The sequence below is a fragment of the Sciurus carolinensis genome, chromosome X (genome assembly GCF_902686445.1).
Source record: "Sciurus carolinensis chromosome X, mSciCar1.2, whole genome shotgun sequence".
Classification (NCBI taxonomy): domain Eukaryota; kingdom Metazoa; phylum Chordata; class Mammalia; order Rodentia; family Sciuridae; genus Sciurus; species Sciurus carolinensis.
The window spans coordinates 25,042,279-25,068,902 of NC_062232.1; the positions used below are offsets into that span (position 1 = coordinate 25,042,279).

Here is a 26,624-nt window from a genome sequence, read left to right on the forward strand (position 1 = left end):
TTTGTTTCTATTATATTTGTCCCATAATTCTCATTACATATACCACAACCCTTAACTTTTTCATAGGTATTTAAAACAGTGATTTTGCACTACCTTTGGGAAAAAAATCTCTCTTCACCAATTACTACAGTTAAAACTCTTTTTTACTTTCTCTCAGTTCCTCTTCCACTTTCACCCCATACCCAGCTCCATTTCTATATATGAACATTTACCTTCCCCCTCAACACTGAGCCACAGAGGGTTGACAGGGTAAGTTATAAAATGTAAGGATTCCTGGAAAAACTATTATTCTTTGCATCTAGCAAGCAGGCCTTATTTAAAAATCATTGAATGTTCTCAATTATTCTTAATGTCTCATATTTCAGAAACTCTGTAAAGAATTTTCTTATAGTCAGTATGTTCAGCAGAAAATGATGTGGAGAATTTAATTGTTGTTATTGGTAAATATGATTAACATTTATACAAAGTGAAAAAATATGTGACTAAATATTTTAAGTATCAATTATAAGAAGGATAGTTATTTTATAGGTCACCTGAAGCAATCCTAAAATTTTACTGGGGTCATTAAAATACCAGTATGAAAACTGGAAAAACTAACTATGAATACATTCCACAAGAGATGTAGTGGTTTAATTAATTTCATTATTAATTATTATTAATTTCAAGGTTCCTGAGTAACTATCATTCATTCTATCAGGAGATCATGTGCCTGCATTCATTTTTTGGACACCTTTAATTTTTATTGTTGCATTATAATTATATATAACAGTGGATTCACTATGCCATATTTGTATATGCACATAACATAAACTAATCACATTCCCTAGTACATTCACTTTATCTTTCCTTCTCCTTCCCCTGATCTGCTTGCTATACTCAATTGATCTCCCTTTTATTATTATTATTATTTGAACTGGTACATTATAATTATATATAAAAGTGAGATTCACTGTAGTATGATCATATATGGATACAGAATAATTGGTGGAATTCATTTCCCAGGAATTCCCCATATCCCCCTTCCCCCTTCCATTACCCTATTGGTTTCTTTTCTATTTTTGTGAGATTCCACCTTTTAAAAATTCCTCTCCCCTTTTCCTCTAGCTTCCACATATGAGAGAAAAAATTGACCCTTCACTTTGGGAGTCTGGCTTATTTCACTAAGCATGATGTTCTCCAGTTCCATGCATTTACTAGAAAGTGACACAATTTCATTCTTTTTAAATGGCAGAGTAAAACTTCATTGTGTATGAATACCACATTTTATTTATCCATTCATCTGTTGGTGGGCACCTAGACTGGTTCCATAAATTTGGATATTGTGAACTGTGCTGCTATAAACATTAGTATGCATGTAACACTATAGCATGCCTGCATTCATTTTTAAATTAAAAATTTAAATTAAATTAATTCTAGGTATTGATAAGTATAAAATAAATAATATATTATTATAAATAATATTTTAGTAATTCTTTAAATAGAAATATATTCCTTTTTTGTGGTGCTATAGCTCAAACCCAGGTCCTCATTAATGCTAGCAAGCACTCTACCACTGAGCCACATGCCCAGCCCAGAAATAACAATATTTCCAAATTACAGAATAAAAATGTTCTATTTGTATAATTTCTATTATAATAGAAGAAAATAAAATAAATAACATTATTTCTAATGGAAGAATTACTAACAATATGCAAAAATAGATTCATGTATATACATAATAGCTTTTCTATTAAATGGTAGCTCTCCAAGAGTTTTTCTGAATGAGCAGTATTACCATCACCTGGGAACTGGTTGTAGCCCTGCTTCAGACCTTCAGATCTCTTGAATCAGAAATTGAGGGAATAGAGTTCACCAATCTAGGTTTCCACAATCCTTCCAGGTGATTCTGATGCACACTAAAGTGAGAAACACTACTGTAGAAAATTCTCAACATTCTCAATGACTATGTCTTTATAACCTGAAACCCCAGACACTTACACATATTATAACCAAAGAACCAAATTCACTTCTGAAGCCATTTTCTTATAATAAATATCATTTTCTTAAGTTCTTTTCATTAGGGCTGGGGTTGTAGCTCAGTGGTGGTGTGCTTGCCTAGCACGTGAGGCATTGGGATCGATCCTCAGCACCACATAAATAAACAAAGTAAAGGTATTGTGTCCACCTAGAACTAGAAATATTTTTTAAAACGAACTTTTCGTTAACTCTTCTATCACCAATTTCAATTGGTAGCTGAAGGTTGGGGAAGGAGGAGGGTGGATTTTCAATAAAAAGACAAAATTCTCATCCCTTCTGAATAATTTTTGCATAATAGCATTGAAAAAGTCATGTTGCGATATGGAAGCTGAGTGTATTACTAAATTCACTTACCAGTTGCAGGTGACACTTTACCTGGCCAGAGCATCCATCTCCCAACTGCTGTGATGATTGACTGCTAATGTTTCATGGCTGCCTACCTTCTGCAGAGAGGTGACTGCTACTGATGGGATGCCCCCTTAGCCCAGGAGGTAACCCTATTCTCCTGGCTTAGGAGATATTCCAAACCCCCAGGGGTGGGCTAGAGCCAATGGTGTGCTGGAGTAGAGGCCAAGAACCAATTGTATTTTGTCTCCCAATCCACATTCAGTGACATTGTGTTGGTAGCTGGAAGTCACCAATGGTTGGAATACTTTTTTAAAAAATTTTATCTTACTTATTTTATTTTCTTGTGGATATTAACAAAATAAAATTCATTTCACTGCTGGGATTTGATAAATGATCATGTGATGTAGAAGTGGAGTTGAAAAGCTGGATTTGGAAAACTTTGCTTCTTAAATGTATTACTTCAGTGTCATGCCATTCATTTCCATCTCCTTCCAATGTAGTCAGTTCTTTGGTTAGACGAATTTTACTAGTTAAGTTAAAAAAGTCTCTTCTTTCCATGTCTAAGTTGCCTAATACATAGACCCTTGTTCAATCTGAGTTGGAAGATACATGAGATATATATACTTAAATCTTTATGTGTACCTTACAGTATTAACTGCAGAGATAATATTGTATAGCAAATCTCTAGAACAAATTTATCTTGCATAATTGAGATCTTACGCCTAACGATCAGCAAACCCTCATTTCCTCCTGGCTCCAGTCACTAGCAAGTACCACTCCATTTTCTGATTCTATGTGTTTGACAACATCAGATACCTCAGGTAAATGGACTCTTGTAAAGGTTGGAGTATTTATACCATAAAAACTGGAAAATGCTACAACCAGAATTTGTCTCACCTCAGAGCTAGTTGGTAAATATTTACTGGCACATCACTGGCATAGTCATTGACTAGATGGGGACTGAGAGAATAATTCTGCTGTGTGGTTTAGCTCCAGGGTTCTCTCCAATGGATGAGGACACAAAGCTAGTATCTGAGATGGCATACTAGCTTGACTTTTTATTCTCTTTTGCTTCCCTAACTCCCACATAGGCTTCTCCTGGGAGCAGATCCTCTACAAATTCTGTGCACCCAGACACCTGTTCTCAGGGTATGCTTCCAGGGAACTTAGATTTAAGATACCTATGAGTCATTAAGTAAGGGACTGTGAACATAAGCCTCAAAGAATACATGTTCAAAATTACAAACAACTACAAGTCATGGGAATTTTGGGTCTTGATGAGATGAAACTGCAAAAGATAAATCTGAAACGGCAATGATATACTCTTTGTGTGTGCATACATAAGAGAAAGAAGTTGATGGAAAAAGATGAAGAAGCCTCAACAAATTGGGCAATCCAACTTATCATGCTTCTCAAACTATGCTTTGATATGCATAGGTAAATGTACTTGAGATTTGGGGAGAAAAAAGCAACTTTATGTTAAAACATTAAATTATAATGTAATACATTATGGAGAACATGAAAAAATTGACATAAATTATAAAAAATAAAATAAGAACCATAAAAGAAATGTCATGGTCATGGAAAAAGGAGGTAAGTAGGTGGAAACAGGAGATAGCCAGAATTTGACTTGGGTGTTAAAAGAATGGAAGTAGACAAGTTTGAGAAGTAGTGCTTTTGGAAGGTGCTTATACTAGAAAGACCTAGAATAAATGTAAATTATAACTAAAATATTATTTTAGTATGAACAATATTATAAAAAAGTTCTCTTTTCTTGGGCCCTATTAAAACAAGAGTATTGTGGGTACATCTGTTCAAATAATACCCAGAAATCCGGTTCACTAAGAATAAATATTAAATGTCATTGCTTAACTTAGTTAATGTAAGGTTGTGAAATGCCTAATATTGGTGTCAGTGCTAACCATTAATCATAGTTGTCAACCATGACAGAAAGACAACAGGAGCCCACTACCTGGGTTATTTGCTTTTAAATCATTTCTTATTTTGTTTCTGGTAGGAGAGTAACATAATTGCACACTTAAACTTTCTACAACTTTGGTAGATGTCAAAGGAGAATTAAAAATATATATTGGTTGTGTGATTCCATTTTATAGAGAAATAGGGAATATCAGTTAAATAAATGATTCATATTTTAGAAGTTTGCAGTCAATGTGGTACATGCACACATACATACGAGATAATAAAAATTCTTATTCCCTCAGCTTGGTGCTAAATAATAATATTCCCAGGAAAACTCAGATACCATTAATACAACTCCCAATATAATTTTATTTATGAAATGAATTAAATATTCACACTCTCTAATGAGATCAGACTTCCCTGGGTATACGTTTTAACCACAGCATAAGTGGATGAATGAATGTTTTTATATCCCTTAATACTGAGAGTATATTAGTTAAGTTTTTTGAATAGTTTTTTATTATCTAAGACTCATGAGGAATAGTATTTATAATTATTACCAGACACAAACAAAGCTTCTAGAATAAGTCCTCAGTAAACAGGATTGGCATATTAAAGGATCAGTGTTTGATATGGTTGTTTTCAAATAGTAGGAAGGATGATAATCTTTGGAGAAATTTTTATTGTCTAATTAAACACTTCCTGAGAAGAATAATGTCAGATGAACTCATTAGCTGAACATTTTGATAAACCATGTCCTTCTAAATGTCCCATGACCGGAAGAGGAGCTGTGTGATTCTGATTTAATGCAATAACAATGGTAACCAATTCTAGCTCTTTTTTTAAATCATAGTCCATCAAAGGGACACAAAGAAGTACAAATTAAAATAAGTAAAATAAGAAAAGAACATGCTCCTTTCCAACTGTTATAAAACCTTTTCCTATCTTAAAGCAAAGTTCACTCAGTAATTATCTTATTTATGAAAGTAAAAGCAGAAGGATGTTTCTCTTATTAAATAAATGGCTTTATGCTTTGGATGTGGAAGGCATCACAAAACAAGTCAAAAAAGAAAGCATGTTGAATGTCATCAACTCATTTTCTCCCACCCACTGTTTTAAATTGTTTGCTTGGTTCCAATGTATACTACACTTACATAAGTTGTTTATGAAGAACCAAATTAATAGTCTTTGCGATTGTTTTCATTGGAATTTGGAGAGCTGACAAATGAATTAGTAGAAAATGGCAATTCTACATGAATTAGCTTTTAAGTCTCCCTAAGAGGCTGATGCAGAACTTAATAAGAGACTTATTAGAAGAAGTAGGACAACTTAATTCAGATTGATTATAGACTTTGGTGAAGACAGCTGGGGTTCAAATGAAACTGAAAAGGAACTTATATGCACTTCAAAGTATGCTAAACAGATGTCTGAAACAATTACTCCACTCTGCCTTTTCAGAAGTTTCAAAGGCAGAATGGGAATAGCATAGAAGGTTCTATTTGCCTAAGTCGAGGTAGGGGCTTTTAAAACACACACAGCTCTCTAAAATCAGATGCTTTGGGTAAAGAAAGTGGTTTGACATTGCTGTCCTAAGTAATTTGCTTTTAGCTTTATAAACAAAGCAGGAAATGAGAGGAAATAAATGGAAACTAACTAATAAGCTCTCCTAGCAACACTAACTTACAATTAATTTCATATTGAACAAAAAATTTGGTTAGGATTTTAAAGAGGAGTAATTCCTACTTTAGTTTTTAAGCTCTATTAAAGCCAACAAGGACCATTCTATTAAGAGATAAATACTATGCTTTTAAAGTATATAGTGAGACTTTACTAGAATATGCCTTTTTACAGATGTATTCCCAGATATTAAAGGCCAGACCATATGCTTTTAAACAACACAACTACATGCTTTGAAAACTAGAAAAAACCCTGGGTCCTCTGTATGATAGGCAGTAAGGCCATATATAACTCAGATTTATGAGAGATTACATCTTTTTGATTTGTTTGTTTTTTCCTATCAAAGGCCTAATTCACATAACATTTCTACTAGAACAAGAACAAGGACAACAAAAGCCTCCATTCAGCAAAAGATCTGCAGTTTATAACAATGAGCATAATATTAATTTTTCTTATTCCTACTCTAGGCAGTACACTTCATTGTAAAGATACCATTCCTTTATTTAGAGTCGAGAGTTTATATATTTTGAATCTTTTTAGGGTTGCCCTGTTTGTGGTGGTTCTGCTTATCCATGTATCCTCTAGCTCTGTAAAAAAGTAAGATAAATTTTCTTTATAATATTCACATATAAGAAGGATTTCAGGTGGGTTCATATGAATGACAAATATAACAGAATTAATAAAATATGAAAATAAAAATTTAGAAATGGGGTTAAGAAGAGAAAAGCAGTAAGGGAAGGCAGAGTTGCCAAAGTGAAGATGAAATTCTAATACATTACATCATAGTTCACCTTATCTGTCCAGAGGAAACAGATTTGGTTTTCTCAATGTCAAATTCTGAGATAGCATTTCTTTGACAAATTTCTCAAATAAACCAAGCCACAGGGACTCAGTATGGTAGGCCCAAAAAGATGCATTTACTAGTTTCCTTCTTAAAATTTTTGATGTGAATATTGACCATAAATAACAAGAGCATGGTGGCTTCATCATAGTCCTTGGTTGACTGCACACATTATCAAATTAAGCTTAATTAGAATGTCAAAAAGGTCTAATCAAAATATTTCACTAAAAGAACTTCATAGGGAAACTCACAGAATTTCTCCCCTTGACTTTTTGCAGTAAGAACTGTAAGTTAAAAGTGATAAAAAATACAAAATGCCTAACTAAAAAGATGTGACAAATTTGCATATTTCAATATGAAAGCCTGGTAGAGTTTAACTATGGTGTGTGAAAAACTGTGTTTAATGTCACAGCTGGAGGTTTAGCTTAGTGTTAGAGCATATGTTTAACATGCTTGAAGCTGTGGGTGAGTGAATGAATGAATTAATAAATAAACAAAATCATCAAGTAAAACAAGTGTCGTGAAACATCCCTGGCTCAAGAATGATGTACAACTTTCTGTGTGGAAAAACAACAGTCAATTAGAACATGAAAAAGAACAATAACCTACAAACATTTTTTACATTGGGATTGTTGATAAGGACAAAAATGTCAGTTGCAAAAGTTATTCTATTTTGTTAGTGCCAACTACTTGGGAGTTTGAGGCAGGAGGATCACTTGGCCCAGGAGTATAAGGCCAGTCTGGGCAACATAACAAGGCCCTGTAACTAAAAAACAAAGGCTGGGAGTGTAGTTTAGTGGTAGAGCACATCGTGCTTAGCCTGTCCAAGGCCCTGCATTCAATCCCCTGCACCAAAACAAAAACAAAAGAAAGAAAGAAAGAAAGAAAGAAAAAGGCATTTTTTTAATATTGCATAGATATGCAGAGCACCTTGTGATTCAGAGTTCATTCTTGTTACAAGGAAAGTAGAATATTTGTATAGTCAAATAAGCATTGATGTTATTGCCAGTAAAGTGAGGAATCATAATTCTGTCCTTAAAATATTTGATAAGCAATATAAATTATGAATTTCAAAAGAGGCATTTAAATTTAAAATTTTATTCTAGTGGTTATTCCTATGGAAGCTATATTTGGAAGACTGAGATTCTCCTAGTGAGCAAAACATTCAATAATAATATTATGTTTCTTTCTCTTGATTTATCTTATTTACTGCTCTGAAGATGATCAGCCAGCAATAATGTATTTTCATAGAGTCTAGGGACTTTGTTGTTATTTTATATATTCTCCAAATCCAAAAGGCACATTTGTTAATGAAATGATATAATGCTAAATCCCACAGAAACAGATATTCTGTATTCACTTGAATAACAATGTTTTAAACACAGATGTTCAGAATGGAGAGAGGTATTATGACAGAGTCACTTGGGGTGATGAACTGATATTTTCTTCTGGCTTGCTGCCTAGCTATCAGTTGGGAGTTCCCTACAGCATGAGGCCTCCAAGGGCTTAAACAGCTAAATATAAAAAGAAATGGGAATAGTAGTTTAAAGCATGCTTCTACTTTTTTCTTGAAATAAATTTTAATTAATAAGTTTAAGTTGGTGGTGTAAACTACCACTTACAAAACTTCAGAGTTTAATTCCTGGTATCAATAAGATACAATAGAGAAAAATATTTTATTTCCACTGCAAAATTGAAGAGCTACTAAAGGGAAATAAATATATATTAATTCATGTAATCCATATATTTAAAACATGCATAAAATGCTTGTACAATACTGGTTTAGAAATGGAAACAGTCATATTTATTATCACCAGTACATAAATATTTACATAAGTACTGTGATTTAAGATCTATTTCTGAGAAAGATAGATGTGTTGGTACATATAGGCTCTTTTTGAAAGGTATAGTAAATATTTAAATGTATTGTCATTATTGGGATTAGAATGAGAGTCTTACCAATTAGGGTATGTGAAATGTAGTTTGTCTTAAGATCAAGAACAGATAAGATAGGGAAATAAATACTACAAAAAGTATTGCATGAAGTTCAATTAATATTTGAACTTTTTCACTTTTAGTTATTTGATTATTAATCATGCTGTATATTCTCCATTTATACTCTGTATCTTATACATGTTCCTGATGTAATAGAAATGGCTAAAAAAGAATCCCTTTTGCCTGCTATAGAGCCTATATACTCAACAGCTGGATTGATAAACATTAACTAATTTAGTTTCTTTAGGATATTTTCCCAAAATTATTTCTCATTTTTGGGAAGACTTTAAAAATTAGCTCCTATATTTTTGTATAAAAGTACTATATTTAATGCTGAACAAATACAAGGTAATATATCTTAAAACATTATCTTAATTTTCAGGCAGATAGCGACCTTAACTATTGCTTTAAATGTTAGACATGGGGTCATATTTATAGTAGCACAACTCACAATAGCCAAGTTACAGAACCAGTCCAGGTGCCCATGAACAGATGAATGGATAAAGAAAATGTGATGTACATACACAAAGGAGTTTTGCTCAGCTATAAAGATGAACAAAATTATATCATTTGCAGGAAAATGAATGGAATCAGAGAACGTTATGTTAAGTAAAATAAGCCAGACTCAAAGTCAAGGGTTGTATATTTTCTTTCATATGTGGACTTTAGAGAGAAAAAAAGAAAAAGTATGTGGGCAATCTCACGAAAGTAGAAGGGAGACCATTGCAGTAGAGCAAGGGCACCAGGGGAGGGAAGAAGGAAGTTACTAGGAAATGAAATCAATCAAATTATTTTATGTGCATGTATAAATATGTTGCAATGAACCCCACTATTAAAAATTTTAGATGTGGGGTTATAGAATGTTGGGGTATGGGAATGTTAGAAGTAATCAAATGTTTAAGCTTTTCTTTTCAAATCTTCACCTACTATTTTAATGAAGAGTCATTAATTCAATATTAGACTATAGGCTTCATAAGAGCAAAGATCAGGACTGCTTCTTTTACAACTACATGTCAAACACACTGTATAGTGACATGAAAACTGTTCTTAAATGAGTGAATGAAGATATCAAATGAGATTTCTCATATGTTCCTGGCACCAGGAAGTTAAAGATGTATGCTATGATCCTTCCTTTTAGGAACCTTATTTTCTTTGGGAGAAAAAAATATAAGATGCTGTAATATTTGTGAAATATAAGTGTGACAATTTAAGCATGTTTGATGATCTACAAAAGCACCAAATTAAGAGCAGTTTCTTCTGGTTAGTGGAAGTTGGCAGGTGTAGACATTCATGGAAGATTAGAAAGACAGGCAACATCTACATTGGGCCTTGAGGGTTGAGTAAGAGTTACCTAGGCAGATAAGGTGGGGTCATCTACACAGAGCAAAGGGGCAGTTTTGAAAAAAGACGAGATGTTTGATTAAAAGGGATGGTGGTGTGGGCAGAGTGTATTAAATGGCTGGGAGGATAGGAGGTTCAATTGAGAAATGAAGCCAAAGCCAGGAGGAAAAGGGACACTTACCCTCTTTACGTCTGAACTTCATTCTCTAGGCAGGCACTCTCATGCAAAGAGTTTGGATTGGACTTGAAAAAAGACTGGATAATACCAGTAAAGAAACTGTTCACTCATCAGTTATTAAAAATGCAATATTTCTAATATGACAATTGCATGGAAGAATGTGATTTAAATATGCATTCTGCTATCATGTAAGTAAAAAGATACTGGGGATTAGAACAAGGCATTTGATGAAAAAAGGAGAGGAAGTAGAAGAGATACTTTGAGGTACAAAAAGAAATTGCATGCAGGCAGTGAAAATGTAGAAGAGGTTAAGGATGAACCTGGAGTTTCTACACTGGAAAATTTGCTGGATTATGATTCATTAGCTAAAATAGGAAACACAGGAGAAAGGGCAGGTAGAAGGGAGTAGCAATTGGGGAATGGAAAAACAGGAGAACAATTGAACTTGGTTTTAGACTAGTTAAATATGTGATACTAATTAATATGGGTTAGGAGATCAGAAGAAAGATTCAGACTAGAGATTTAGATTTGTCACTATCCATTCTATTTCAAACTGGGAACATTTAAACAATTAAAAAAACACAAAAAAATCAAAAAATCATTGGACTGAGGTTAGAAACTTGGGTACATCAATATTTAAAGGTAGGTTGAAGTTACAAATTTAGGAAAATGAAGGAAAGGAATGTGGACTGAATAGTGCCAAGAAAGCCAAAAAAGAAAATAACTTCCATGCAGGTCACAGTGGCACATGCCTGTAATCCCAGAGACTTGGAAGGCTGAGGCAGGAGGGATTTCAAGGTCAAAGTCAGGCTCTAAAGCAACTTAGTGTGATGCTGTCTCTAAAAAAATATAAAGAAGGGCAGGGAACGTGGCTCAGTGGTTAAGTCCCCTTAGGTTTAATCCCCAGTACAAAAAAAAAAAAAAAAAAAAAAAAACAAAAAAAAACTTCTATGAAGAGGCTGTTAACAAATATGCCATGCCAAGTACATGAGAAAATTTGACTTCTTTTGAATTAGATTCTAGAAGGATTTTTTTTTTTGGTTTGAAATTAGATTAGTAAACAAAATGCTTTGTGCTCCTGATTTCAAAATGATTCTTGTAAATATACATTATTTCCTTACAAATACATTTACTATCTTTGTGCCAGAATGAATTTACCTGTGAATAGTAGTATTCCACATATATATTTTTTTCCTCATGTCCATGGTGGACTGGGGTAACTAGCAATTGAATTATATACACTGCCTTCTAAGGGTAGGGTGGCATTGATGGTTTAATTTCATAGTATCATACATTACCCACTTCATATAACCTGGTTAGCAAAAAGACCAAATCCTGGACTCCTGGATCTTGGCTAGTGCTCATTTTTTTCTATTCTGATACTAAGTAACACAAAGAACACACACACACAACACATACATCACACTACTTTAGTATAGTTACATTAATTTCCTAATGGCAAAATCAAAATTACTGTTTGGCCCTGTAACTTTTTAATATTTCACTTTATATCACTCAAGATAGATGATTACATTGCCATCTTTTCTGGGAGAAAGTACCATGTAATAGAATGGTGAAAGATGGACTCATTTCTATTGCTTAGGGGCTCTATTTTTAACTCTCTGGGATGAAAACACTGCACTCAAGTTTACATTAGAACCTTTTCTGGGTCTCTCAAAGGACTCTGGAGCAAAGTAGGAGCTGGTACCTTGACTTTTTCGAGGTGATCTTGGAGAGAGTCAATGAGGAGATCGCCCACGGGCTGCCAGGATCCCTTGATCACCTCGGCTTGGCGCAACTTGAGATCCAACTCATCTGTAGCTTCCTGAAGTTCCTGCAGTCTTTCAAGGGCCTCATCTATTTTCCTCTGCCAATCAGCAGAGTGCAGGTTCAATTTTTCCCACTCAGTGTTGACCTCCTCAGCCTGCTTTCGTAGGAGCCGAGTGACATTCTGGGCTCTCTCCTCAGGAGGCAGCTCTAAATTGGCAATGCAACAAGGTTTTAGACCACATTCATTTTTTTAAACAAAACATTGTTGAAAAGGTCAGACTGGAAGAAAAAAAAGAGAGTACAGTTTAACAAGAGGCCAACCTACTGATTAATGGCTATTTTTACACTTTGGCATAAGTTTTGATAGAGTCCAGAAACATCTCAAGTCTGTCTTCCTCAGTGAATCTGTTCTATCTTATATCAATCAAATAATCCAGATTCTTTCAAGCTAGTGAGGAGAAAAAAATCTTAGGATGCACGTCACAAGCTCTAATTTTCTTCAGTCAGGCTCTTAAATTGAAAATTAGCTTGTAGTGTTTGAAACAATAGAATTCATTCTCACAGATAAACTCTTTTGTTTATTATTTTCTAACTGTTCCAATAATGGATTGCTAATCCCTGTTAATGTTTATTTATGGGTTCACAAACAGATTTATGCATGGTGGTTTATGATTCCTTATTCTTTTTCAACATCTATGTTTAATTTGAATTGATTCTGTTTAACTGGAAAATATAAGAGTTATCCAGACCCTGGCAGCAAGAATGGATGGGCCACTCTGTCACCACTGATCCTTCTATCAATATGTTATTACAGTTCCACATTCAATTACCTCTAGGCTCCTGGTAGAGTTTCTCTAGTCCTTCCAAAGGCTGCTCTGTCAGAAATATTCGTACAGTCTCAAGAGTGCTCATGATTACAGGTTCTTTAGTTTTCAATTCCCTCTTGAAGGCCTGTGAAATGAGATGAAAAGAAATGCTTATTTGGCTTGTGGCATTCTTCTCAAAATTAATCCTGGGTGCTCAGAACTTGTTTATGAAACTCCCAGGTCAATTTCTATCTTCTTTATTTGTAAACTGATAGTCATAAAGCAACAAAGAAGGTTATGGGTCTTCCTGTTAATGAGGAAACCAATGTGTTTGTTAAACTATTCTGGGAAGAAGGGAGAGCTTTCAAGATAGTTGATGCCCTCTTATTAAGATAAGAGCACTTGGTTTACATAACATGACTGTCAAACTTAAAATCTAGAGCTAAAGTTGCAAGGTATTTATTGCAAAATGCAAATATGGCTAATGAGGATTTAAACACACCCAAAATAATAGACATCCAGAGCAGAATGGGAAGCTGGAATACCATTTGGAGGTACTAAGGCTTTACTGAAGTATACAATGAATCCAATTGATAATGACCAGTTAATTCTGTCAAAATGTCTGACAGTGACTAAAATAGTGTACTGAAAGTAAGCTAAGTGAAACTGTCAGTACTTTCAAAAAATACCCATTGCATTATTCATTGTGACTGCTCTGAGAAGTAAAAATGTTCTGAGCTCTTTTGGATGTAGTAATTGTGGGAAGAAGCTTCTATAAATGAATAGACTTAAGTGTCTTGAGGTCATGTAGGCTAATTATTGATTTTAATAAAAATCTATAATTTTTCTTGATACAGGGGATTAAGAGAAAAAAGTAAATGCATAGTTTCTGCCTTCAAGTAGTTACTAAAACAAAAAAGAAAACTATGTGGATGAAGGTGTAGCTCAGTGGTAGAGTGCTTATGTAGTATGCAAAGGCCCTAGATTTAGTCCCCAGCATGGACCTCCCCCAAACAAACAAGCAAACCCCAAACAACAACAACAACAAAGCACAGAAACCTAACATACTAGAAGCAGAGTGAAAATTCTAAGTGCATATATAATCTAGTACTAAGAGGATAGTGTGGCATACTGTGAGACTAGATTAAACTAACAAATACTCTAAAACCATTAAAGAAAATTATCTATCCAGATTCTGTATCTCAGAAGTGAAGGTGTTAATAGAGTATTAAGTATTGCATAAATGGTAGTGTATCTATGTAAAAAAAACAGCAATAATTGCCCTGACCTAGGGCTTCAATATGCATATATTTGTTTTTTCAAACCTGCCTTATTTTTAGCAATGTTTACTACTGAATTTGAGCCCTGTTCTGTCTGTAGGGAAAAAACTCAGTAGCATACTCCTTTAAACTTCAGATATACCATTACGATAAATGTTTATCAATACAATCTTCATGATGCCCATCATTCAAAAGGATCCTGAGTCTCATACTTTGCAAAATGATTCATCTTCCATAGTTATTTACAATTCAATTGAGAGAGGCAAAGTATTTGAACCAAAATAATGGAGTTGCACAAAGTGGAATATTAGGATTCAGCCTGTGTATAGGAAGTAATTTCTGTGTTGTGGGATATTCTCGTGTCCTTGAAATCCTACTGGTTAGGTGGATTATTTACTCTGCTTGCATAGAAGGCTGATTCTATCTCTAATATTTCACTTGCAACAGGCATGTGTGTGTTTATGCATCCATATGTGTGTGTGTGTGTGTGTGTGTGTGTATATATATATATGAAAGTGAAAGTATATATATATATATATATATACTTCTTGTGTTCCTGTATTTTTTTACATGTTTAATTTTCCCAACTTCAATAAAATCATCATTTTGCCTGGTTTTTTCAGCTGGACTTGACAGGAGGCAACTGATACTGCTATTGTGAACTATAAAATCAAAATGGCTATCTTTGTCAAACTATGGTATATCAGTAGTTGTATTAGAGACTGGAAACACAAAGTCGAATGCAAAACAGTACCTCCCATTTAGGAACTTAACATATATAATGGAAGAGTAAAACATAAATCACTGCAATACAGTGTAGAAAGTGCTACTGGTGTGTACAATCTCAGAAAAGCATCCCAGAGACGACAGTAATAGCACATAATTCTAAAACATGGACATGAGTTAGTTAGGGAAGAATGGGTTATAGGACGTTCCAAGAAGAGGAAAGTACTAGTACAGAGAGATAGCAAACATAAAAATTTATAGCATGTACCAAGCTCTTTAAGCATTCTCATGTTTCTAGAGCATAAGGAACAAGGAGAGAACATGCCCCAAGATGAAGCAAGGCACTGTCATTATCTGGAAGTATATTAGATCTTTAAGGCAGAATTTGAAGCTCAGTCTCTCTATGAAGTATAGCCCATACAGGGCCTGTTAAAAGCTTAGGTGTTGTGGTATAGGTAATCGGGATCCCTTGAAAGGAATTAAGAGTTACATGGCACAGGTATATGAATGTTTCAATAGATCTTCCTGAAATAAATACAGTAGTACCCCCTTACAATGGTTTCACTTTTCATAGTTTCAGTTACCCATGGTCAACCACAGTCTGAAAAGGGTAAATGAAAAATTACAGAAACAAATAATTCATAAGTTTTAAATGTGCACTGTTCTCAGTAGCATGATGAAATACTGTGCAGTTCTATTTTATCCTCCCTGTGATGTGAATCATCCCTTTGTCCAGGGTATCCATGTTGTATACATTACTTGCCTGTTAGTCACTTAGTTGTCTCAGTTTCCACAATGACTGACATGATTTCACAGTGCTTGGGTTCAAATAAGCCTTATTTTACTTAATAATGGCCTAAAAGAGCAACAATAATAAAACTAGCAATTTCATATGCCAAAAAAAGTTGTAAAGTGCTTCCTTTAAGTGAAAAGGTGAACAATTTCAACTTAAGGAACATTTTAAAAAGTCATGCTGAAGTAGTTAAGTTCTACAGTCAGTTATTTTGTTACTCTCTTGCTGTGCCTAGTTCATAAGTTAAACTTTGTCATAAGCATGCACACATAGGAAAGTACATGGTATATATAGAGTTAGCTTTCATGTATTCACTGGGGGTCTTCGAACACAATATTTCCCAAAGATAATGCAGTACTACTATACAGATTGTATATTTGAGAAGGGCAGACATGGATTCAGAGAGACAATCAGAGGCAATTGCAAGAATTCAGTGATAGAATATGAAGATGTGAACAGGGCATGGGTACCAAGGGGAAAAAGACAGGGAGATAATGGGGAAATGTTTAGAAAGTAGAGGTATGGGGATTTGGTGAGTAGATAGATGCTGCAGAGAAGTGAGAGGAAGAAACAAGGAGGACTTCTAGTTTTTATATTGAGCAGATGTATAACAGTGGGTACAGTTAGGCATAGTATAAGAAAATAAACTTTCCTATAAAAGGCTCTAGCCTCCTGAGAACTTTCCTATACAATGTGAATTAGATCTGTAACCATTTATATAGTTGATTTTTCAAATTTCTTTGATCCAAGAAGGCCAAGTGATCACACCCCAGAGTAGATTCCCTGGCTAAACTCCAAGTTTTCTGCAAGACTGAAGTGGCTATCTATCTTGGTAATCACACTTCAAAAAATATGAAGCCTAGACCTCGGAGACACTTCTAGACTGAGAAATCTGAAACACACTGGGCAGCTAGCTGGCTCCTTGAGAAGTTGGAGGTGGACTCAGGCCCAATATGCTTCCAAGGAGAATATTTCAGGAAGAGAAAAGGACATCTACCTCCTTCTCCTTTATAAATAGAAAAATATAAAATTTCCTGATCTCTTTTTTGTGGTCTATTCAGTCACTAAAATAGGAAAACTTTAATCAACATTCATCATGTTGCCATAGGGTCAAGTATCTGGGCAGAGGACAGGAGGGAAACAATATTTACTATAAGGTATTTAAAAGAAATTTGACTCTAATACAGAATATCTCATGTGCATTCAGGATAAAATTCATAAAGACTAATATAAAAGCTCAACACTAAGATAGGGAGGATTCTGTATAGGAAACAGAGTAAGGGGATACAATATGTTCAATTTGGAGAGAAAAGATTCCTTCCACAAGGAAATAATAAAGTTACTGGAGAGAAGAAAAGGAGATTAAAGAGTCATTCTCTCATTCAGATAATATATACTGAGTGCCTATATATCAACATTTAATGAGTAGAGAGAAAAACAGGAGCTCATGAGAGATGAAAAAGTAATGGAAAGGTGGAGAGTGTGGGGTAAATGAGGAGAATAAAACTGTTGAAGAGTGACAGTTTGGAAGAGGATAAAGGAAACCAAGAGTGAGTAATCATGATACACAGAGGTAAAGCCAGATCTGCACTGAAAAGTATTCATTGGACTTGGTAAGAGCAGTTTTATGGAGGGTAATAGTCTAAGAAATAGAATTAGTCAAGGAAGGAGAGGAAGAAGAGGGAGTAGGTATTTACAGTGAAAACTATCTTATTTTTTTTTCCAGGAAGAAAAAGAGGACAATAGGATAAGAAGACAGAGGATAAGAAAGGGAAGAATGTTCTTTTGAGAATAAGGAAAGATTTGAACTTAGAATGAAAGAGGGAAGCTAGCAATAGGGTAAACAATACTCTTGGTTTTCCTATCACTGAGTTTTTCAGGATGTGAAACTTCAATGTTAAAACCAGATCAGTTCCAGGAGAATTGGAGAGTCCCCAGGAAACCAAGATAGTAGGTCATGCAAATAGAAGAGGATCTATTAAGGAACTGGATAGGAGAAAGTAGAGATAACTGTTGGGGAAAGGTCTGCAAAATAAGGAAATGCATCTTAAAGGTCTCATCAAACTTAAAATGTCCAAGATACTATTTGATGCAATTCCACCGTTAAAACTGAACATTAAATAATTTGAGGCTAAGGGCCATCCATTGTGAGAGACCACTTGTTTGCCCCTGGAGTTGTTGCCAAGGACTTAGTTCCACCACAGCTGCACAGTTCATTTCTTAAATATGAGTCATTGAGGATTAAAATGAGTTTAACAAAAAGACAAGGGAATTTCTGTCATTACAAAGACACAAGCACCATTATTTTCACATCATTGCTGGAAATTAAGAAAAGAAAATAGATGGAAGAGAAGGTTATATGACTATCTTCAGAATTTATTACAATTTAGGCTAAATTTAAAAAGGGTTAAAAAAACAGAAAAAAAAGGGAAGAAACAGTTCTAGAAAATGAGAGGAAAAAATATTGAAATGTATATGATTATGTGGAAAAATTATAAGCTGCAATGTATCATATTAAACATGGTTATATTGAAGATCCTCCATCTATTCAGTTAGCAAATTTTGAGCACCTATTATGTACCAAACACTACTTTAGGCAATGGCTATCAGTGGACCTTGTAGCATGGAGTTCAAGAGAGATAGGATAATATAGTTAAGAAAAAGATCCTGCATTACAAGAGTGGAAGATCAAAATTTCAGTATCTAATAACTTACCATAAACTACATGCTCTAATACAGCTTATTGCATTTTAAGAGGATGGAAACTGGAGACAATTTTAAATAAAAATATGAACATTCAATGTAAAAAACCTTGTTTTTTTTAAAAATAATAAGCACCTGGTTTCTCAAAGAAAGACTATGTTGAATGATGTTTGGGAAAATACATGTTCATATACAACATTGAATTTCTCTTTTAGGTTGTGATTAATATTTTATCAGACAACTCAGTTCATTCATATTATGATGTGAAAAGGTATCAGATATAGGATATGGAGACCTTCTCCCATACACAGAACATATCTACAACATTTAGATATCAGTATTCAAACGTTAAGATAATTACTTTCTGAATATCTTGAACAGATCAAATTATTTTCTTTAAAATATCATCTTCATACCTTGATTTTCACTTTTCCAAGGCTGACCAAAGGGTTCAAAATAGCTACATGGAGGAATTAGAAGCAATTACTAAATATTTATAGCACCCCTGTAAAATAAAATAATATTCTGCTGTACTAATGAGAAAAAAAATTAGGCATACTGAATTAATGTTTTTTTCTTGAGCTTTTTTTTTTCATACTGGGGATCGAGCCTAGGGGTATTTTACCACTCAGCTATATCTCCAGCCCTTTTTAATCTTTGAGACAGGTCTTGCTAAATTGCTGAGGTTGACCTTGGACTTATGATCCTCCTGCCTCTGCCTCCTGAGTTGCTAGGATTACAGGTGTGGGCCACAATACCTGACATTCTTGAACCTCCTAAGGTTAAAAAAAACTTATATGAAGCATGCCCTTATGATGTTATGGCAATGGTAAATCCCAAAGTAAATCAATTTATTTTGAAGGTTAAATTATCAGATGGATAGTGCTTACATATTACAAACACTGGACAAATGGGTGACTGCTTATTAATTAATTCATTCAAAATATTTATTTTAAACCTATTATGTATAAGGTAGAGAAGATTTAAGGACTTGATATTTATCTTTAATGAGTCAATCACTTGGCTAAGTATGTACATTTTTGGTGTGGTTTTTATATTATGAAGTTTCAACAAGGAAAATTGGGGTATGGATAAGTTAGGATTTAATAAGACCATTAATTCATTGGATACTTTCAATCCAAATGTTGAAATTCCTAAGCAATCTGATAGCAAAATAGAACCAAACCAAACCAAACCTTCTTGAATTATGGTAATTTGGAAACCATGCAAGTAGAAATATCTAATGACCATGAAGCAAATCAGAAACTGTAAAAATACCTAAAAGTAATAAAGAAGAATCAAGGCATTGATTTTTTTTTCTGCCCTACCTGCTTCTAGAAAATAAAAAAGGTAAATATCACCCAAAATACCTAATAAATAGAAGTATCTCAGAATCATGTGTGGAAAGGATGAAGGGTGAGGTATTGACTTATTTAAGGTATCTCAATTAGACAGGGACAGGATGAGCACTCTGGGCCCAGGTACTGACTTTAGAGGGAGAAAAACAATCTTGCTTTCACCTAGAGACAGGGGAAACAGGATCCTATTATGAAGGGTGCAAATAAAAACCCTTGCTTTTCAAAACACAGATGTATTTCAATCATTTTTATCTATAATCCAATTGAAGTGGCAAAGTTCTATTTATATTAATTAGAATGAAAACTGATGGAATGACTGTATATGATTTCCATATTCAGAAACAGAACTTGACAGAACCATCTTGCAAGCCAGGATGGAGTGGTGAAAAGAATACAGTCCTGAGTGGCAAGAGCCCTGAAGTCCAAGTCCAGCCTGGGCCAGAACCTGGCCACCGTGATCTTGAAAAGGTCATCAAATCTCCTTGAGCCTTTGCACTTTAATTTGTAAAATGTCAAACTTTTTAACCACCTTTTCCAAGTTTGAATATCCAGTTCTAAAACTCTATAGTCAACATATTTAGATCATTAATTGGTCAGAGACCTGTTAATAAAGTAGTAACTTGAAATGGTTTCTGCTGCACATCATTACTAATGATAAAAATCAGAGCCAGAGCTTGGCACATAGTAGATTCTCAATAAATATTCTTGAATAAAAAATCTAAATATTCAGTTAGAAAACCGAATGTGTTATAGATAGGCCAGGTTTATTTAGAAGCAAAATCAGGCTTTCAGATGAAAATCTTGTCTTGTGAATCATTAAAGGAAAAAAAAAATGTTTGCCCATTGGGAAAAATAGCTCTTATTCTGGGCTTACCTATATAAAGTTGAGTATAACCTGTGAGTTATTGCCTGGAATTTCCTTAAAAGGTGGCCTAATTAACTCTGTCTTCTTCAACCCAGTAGTTTCTTAAAGGAGATGTTTATGTTCAAATACTCACAAGTCCCATGGTTTGATCTACTGGTTGGGTCTTTTTATTTGCCCTGAAATATTAGCTAGGTAAAAGAACTTTAGATGGACCCTAAAATTTAGAGTGAACCAATAGTTCCATTCATTCAAAAAAATGGACACTGAACATGAATAGGCAAGGACATTAACATAGTCATATCTATAATTTGATCAGTATTTAATAGTTTTGTCATCCTATAGTATCATTCTGGTTCCCTTATTATTTCTACTTCATCTATATGCAACCTATATTGGGTTTGTGTCTGGTAAGAGAGTTGTTGAACACAATTCTGTCACCATAATGATCTTCCTCATTTAAAGAGCAACCATATTTATGGAGTCTCAAATACATTTTTGCCAAATGCTATCTTGGGGACCAACAATGCCCGATTAATTCAAAATCAAGATTTTGGAAAAGGAAAATGATCTCGAAATGAGGTTACGTGACAGGGTGACAAGAATATTGCTTCTAAGAATCTAAATCAATTTATAAGGGTTCATGAGATAAAGAAATATGAAGGAAGAGGCAACAGAACAAAACCCCAAAAGACCAAGCTTTCCATATTCATCTGGGATAGCTACCTTAGAGACATTGTGAAAATGGGCAAAAGAAGTCAAAATCATCTTTTAAACAATTGAAATAGTGCTTACCATGAGATCTACCTTCTTATGAAATTTTAAGTGCCAACATCAGTATTGTTAAATATAAGCTCTATGCTGTACCGCAGACCTCTAGAATGTCTTCTTCTTCTACAACTGAAACATTATAGCCATTTACCAACAATTTTCCCCAACATCTAGCAACCATCTTTCTATTTTCTACTTTATGAGTTTGACTACATAGTCATCTTTAAATAAGACGATACAATGTTTCCATCTTATTTTTTTTAGTCGACTACTTAGTAAAAGTGAAGATAAAGGATTGCAGTATCAGGAACATGTAGCCATTGTTTCAGATTGTCAAAGACATGAACAACAGAATTAATTCTTAAATGAGATTAATCAATTTGAAGCAGAGTTGAAGAATGGACATATTTCAAGCCTGAAATTAATTTTTAAAAATCCAATTATACTCAATGAGAAAACATTTTTATGTGTTTGGTGGAAGAATGTGTTTAACAAAGTCCTTGTTAAAATTTAGTTTTCTGGAAGTCTTTTAAGATAAAAGTTATGTTCTCTGAGATCAAGGGCACAGGCTAGAATAGAGCCCAGGCTGCTTCCAGGTCTGTGATACTTTGAAAGAATAATTTAGTGCCCACACAGCATTTTGAACAGCTGTTTGACTCTCAGTCGTAACGCTGGGCTGTTTCCAACAACCACTGGGAAAGTCACTTCCTACTGACAATAAAGTTGTTAAGTTTTGAACTGACCTTAAAGAACCACTGAGGAAAACTCGATCTGTCTCCAAAGCCATTTAGAGAATTAGGTCTTAGGTCATTTAGCCTAAATCCTAAAATTTGGAAATTCCTTGTGAAGTGATAGTACAAATGAATGAATTAATAGAAAACCCAAGGACAAATTAATTTATTTCCATTCTTGAGAGGCTCAGCCAAAATTTGGGAATGTGAAGTGTAAGTACCACACCATTTGTCTTGTCTACCAACATAATCCAAAAGCAGAACCCTTGATTTGCTCCAAGTACATATCTTCAAACATGATCATTTCCAAGTTTTTCTCATATCTATAAATGGCACTAACAGTTCCCTATTTATGCAAACTATAGGCCTCAGAGATACCTTTGACTTTTCTTTTTCTCTTGCACTCCACATCCCATCTATCTTAAGAATTATCTCCTTGACTTTCAAACTATATCTTGGGTCAAATAATTTTTCATCATTTTCATCATTTCCACTCTGGTCCAAGTCATTGTCATTTCCTTCCTAGATGACTTTGCCACCCTCCCAACTTTGTGCTTTCAGTTTTGCCCCTTCTGGTCAATTCTCTATCAACTCCTAAACACAATAAATCATGTTACACCATCCCTGCTGAGATCCCTCCAGTGATGTCTCACCACACACACAATAAAATCCACCTCCAAACTAAGGCCTACAAGACCGTTAATTATCTGGCCTTTGTCTGTCTGTCTGCCTCTCTCTCTTTCTAGTCTCCTGTTCTTATTTCCCTTGAGGAATACTGCCCATCTTATTTTTCCTTGATACTCCTAATCTGTTCTTGTACTTGGGTTTTTGAATTTGCTGCACATTCTGCCTAGCATGCTCTTCACCAAAGGTCTTTGCTTGGCTTACTCACTCATACAGATCTCTGCTCAAATGTGAACTTCTCAGATAGGTCAGTACTCCCCCAGTATTTCTCTGTTCTGTCTTCATTTATTTTTTCTTCATAGTACTTACTACTATCTGGCATTATTTTATATATTAACTTATTGGTTTACAGTGCATATCCCTGACTAAAATTGAACACCCATGGGTGCAGGAACTAGTTTTGTTTACTACTATATCCTCAGCCCCTGCCATAGACACTCAATAAATAATTTCTAAAAGGACCAATAAGTTCTTGGAATCAGTTATACAATTTTTCCTGAAATAAATTTTTTGGGAAAAGGAAGGAAAAGAGATCAGGGGTTCATTTGTAATTAAAGGAATAATGTGTGTAAAAGTGCTTTGTGAAGGCAAAACACTATACAAATATTATTTTAAAGAGTATTTGTCAGGATCTATCTATCTATCTATCTATCTATCTATCTATCTATATGTATATATATATATATATTTTTTTTTTTTCAGTACTGGGGATTGAACCCAGGGCCTTATACTTGCAAGGCAAGCACTCTACCAACTGAGCTATATCCACAGCTCCTCAAAATATTTTGACAAAGTAAAAAGAAAACTTTGGTAGAGAAATCAATTTGTAAGTTGTACACTTTTCATCTTGTTATAGTCATTAAAGAACAGCAGCAGTTCCTAGATGACTCCATTCTTATGTTTTGATGATACAGCTACTTTTCAGAAGTTTTCCTAAAATGCCTAGAAATGCAGGCCTAAAATTAAGTCTTCAGTCTTTTCTCTTCAGCATCCCTAAATATGACTGCACAGGATATCACACTTATGCAAGTATAATTTCTTCTATTAGTGATGAAGAATAGATTGAAAAGATATCTGTTTCCTCCAACATAGCTAGGAAGACATTTTAGAATAGTCATAACTAGAAATGAACTTTGCAGGGGAGCCAAACTTGTTTTGGAGTTTAGAAACTCCAAGAGACCAGGTCATTTAATGTTGGAATAAATTACTCTATCACAACCTTTTGTTATTTTTCAGAGGTGATAGGGAGACTTCATTTTTCTTAACACAGAGCTGACTTAAATCTTAACATTCACAAATGGCACCCACAGACATTTTCTATTTCTGTGTAAAGAAAACACAGAGAACTCTAGTTACCATATGTACTAAAATGTACCCAAAGCAAGCAGGCCAGCATTGATAATAGAATTAGCTTAAATAAATGTATAATCTACAACATGATTTCAGGAGAATTTTATTGAATTTCTGAACCTCTGCCTCACTTCATGGAGACTTCTGAAGAAATCGAACTTGCATAATATATGACCTGACAAATGAACAAGTAAACTACTTTATTCAAGCCTTTTCATTTGTCAACAGCATCCAAGCAATAATGGCTTTCTGTCTACTGTTTTAATAATGTATGTATTGATTACTTCCATCTAAATCTTAACCAGAAAATGTTGGGAAGCTTTGAAGGTGTCCTTAATGGTCCCTAGGGAAGGGATTATAGAGATTTTTAAATTGAAAGATAAAAACCTAATGACAAACAATTTCATTAGTAAAAATGTAAACAAAAAGTCATTACCTACAGCGTTCTTATAATCAAGACCAAATCCCCTTTTGGATTTGGGATAGGTAGAAGGGAATGAAATAAGCTCATGGTTTATTACAGTTTTCCTTAGAAATTCCCTACTATAATTTGCTCCTTTAAGACTCTCTCTAGGTTAATCACAGAAGAAGATGAGTAATAAATATCACATTAGTGACTGCTCAAGTAAAACAAAGGAAGTCAGTTTTAAAAATATATCTGGACCAGAATAATACACACTAATTGAAAACAAGTCAGTTTAGTGAGGCAAGTAATGAGGAATTGTAAAAGCCAGGAAAATATATTTGAAAGATATAAAAATTGGTCAGTTTATATTTGTTAAGGCACATTTGAGCTTTAATTATTTATAACACTTTACCGCATATGGAGCATTATTTTATTAATTAGTCTTGAGAGTCATTCAGTTGTAGTTGTTATGCTGCCCAGCTGGTTTGGGGAACACAGATCCACTCTCCTGGGTGTGAAAATTGCTTTGAGGAGTGAGACTGCAGTCCCTGACTACCTGTATAGACAATCTCAGAATTATACCTACAGGAAAGTCATATCTCTTTCTATCACAGAAACTGAGACTAATTATATATTTTCACTTTAAGAAAATAGTATAAGATATATGACACTTTGCTATAAACTTTTGTCATTAATATGAAATGATATCCAAAGAAAATATAAATTATCTTTTAAAAAATATCTTGATTCATATAAAATCAAAGCAAAAATGAACAATGTTTGATTATAGTTTCAACTTTTGACATTTTAATGGGATATGTGTTCCCATAAAAAGTAACAACCAAGTGCATCAATAATTTACAACAGATTGTAAGCAGATGATTTAAAAAATGCAACACTGCAATACTTGGGGAATAAGTTTCTGATTACAAGTGACCCATCTTGATACCAAACATTCTATATAAACAACTAAATCAAGAAACACATAACGAGCCAGACAACTTATAATCCTGTAAACATAGCAAGGTAAAACAAAAGTCTAATGAAAGTAAAGTACAAAAATCTGTCAATGACTAGATCTTGATGGAGCTTTATCCTGATTGTGTTTCCTTTGTCTCTTCCTAACTGACTTCAGAAGTTTGTATGGAATAATCCAGTTTCAAGGATTTTCCTTTGTTCTTTTTGTCCACAGGTAACAAGTATATCACTAACCCTTGAATTACAGCTATGAAAGGGCTATTGCATCAATGTGACAGAACTGAATACAACCAGTGCTAAATTATTCTCTCGTTGGCATTCAGGAGTGATGATGCTCTCTGAAGAAAGGAGAGTAAGACACTTTATGACATTTTCCTTAAAGATACCAGGAAAAGCACATGAGATCACTGGGCCAGACTATAAGTAAAAACAACATGCATCAAAGTAACTTTACACACTTTACAAGGATGCTTAGTTGGGAATAAACAGAAAAACCCTGTAGGTAAGGAAGGAACATCACTACTCCTTCTTTCCTTACCCTTGTTCTTGGTAGACTAGAGAAGAATGAAAAAGGTTAATATTAGTTCACTAGTTATTTATTCCTTCCTCCCACCCTCTCTTCTTTTTTCTTCCTTGATTCATTTTTATGTTATTTATTGTCTTCCATGTACTAGGCATCATATAAAGTTGTAGGTATAAAAATGATACCTTACTCTCCCCACAAAAAACTTCTTAGAGCATATGTTATAAGGAGAGTGATTGACATTAATCAAATAATTGCACATATACACAATGACAAAGAATGGTTAAGTCATACAAGGAAAAGTAGACAGAGTTTATGACAGTGCATACAAGCTGGATCAGGCCAAATGTGAGCATCACATAAAAGCTTGTCTGAGCCAAGATGTAAAGGATTAGTAGATGATGATGTGAGCATTGTGAGGGTATAGGTGTGCGTAGAAAGGGTTTCAGACAGAGGACCAGTACGTTCAAAGTGTCACCTGAGAGGAATATTGAGAACTACAAAAACCCAAACAAGACAGTATGACTGGTGTTCCACCAGCAAGGGAAAAAGCAGTAAGAAAAGAGA

The 26,624-nt window shown here is 34.2% G+C and overlaps 1 protein-coding gene across 4 annotated transcripts in view; it reads right to left on the reverse strand.

Moving 5' to 3' along the window:
- Dmd (dystrophin) overlaps positions 1-26,624 on the reverse strand; it is a 2,099,091-nt gene that overhangs the window by 336,391 nt on the left and 1,736,076 nt on the right. For all 4 annotated transcript variants that reach the window (XM_047536255.1, XM_047536256.1, XM_047536254.1 and 1 more), the window contains exons 58-59: positions 12,917-13,037; positions 12,025-12,293 (exon numbers count right to left, since the gene is read on the reverse strand). In XM_047536255.1, the coding sequence (XP_047392211.1) occupies positions 12,025-12,293; positions 12,917-13,037 (390 nt within the window). The remainder of the gene's footprint in view (positions 1-12,024; positions 12,294-12,916; positions 13,038-26,624) is intronic.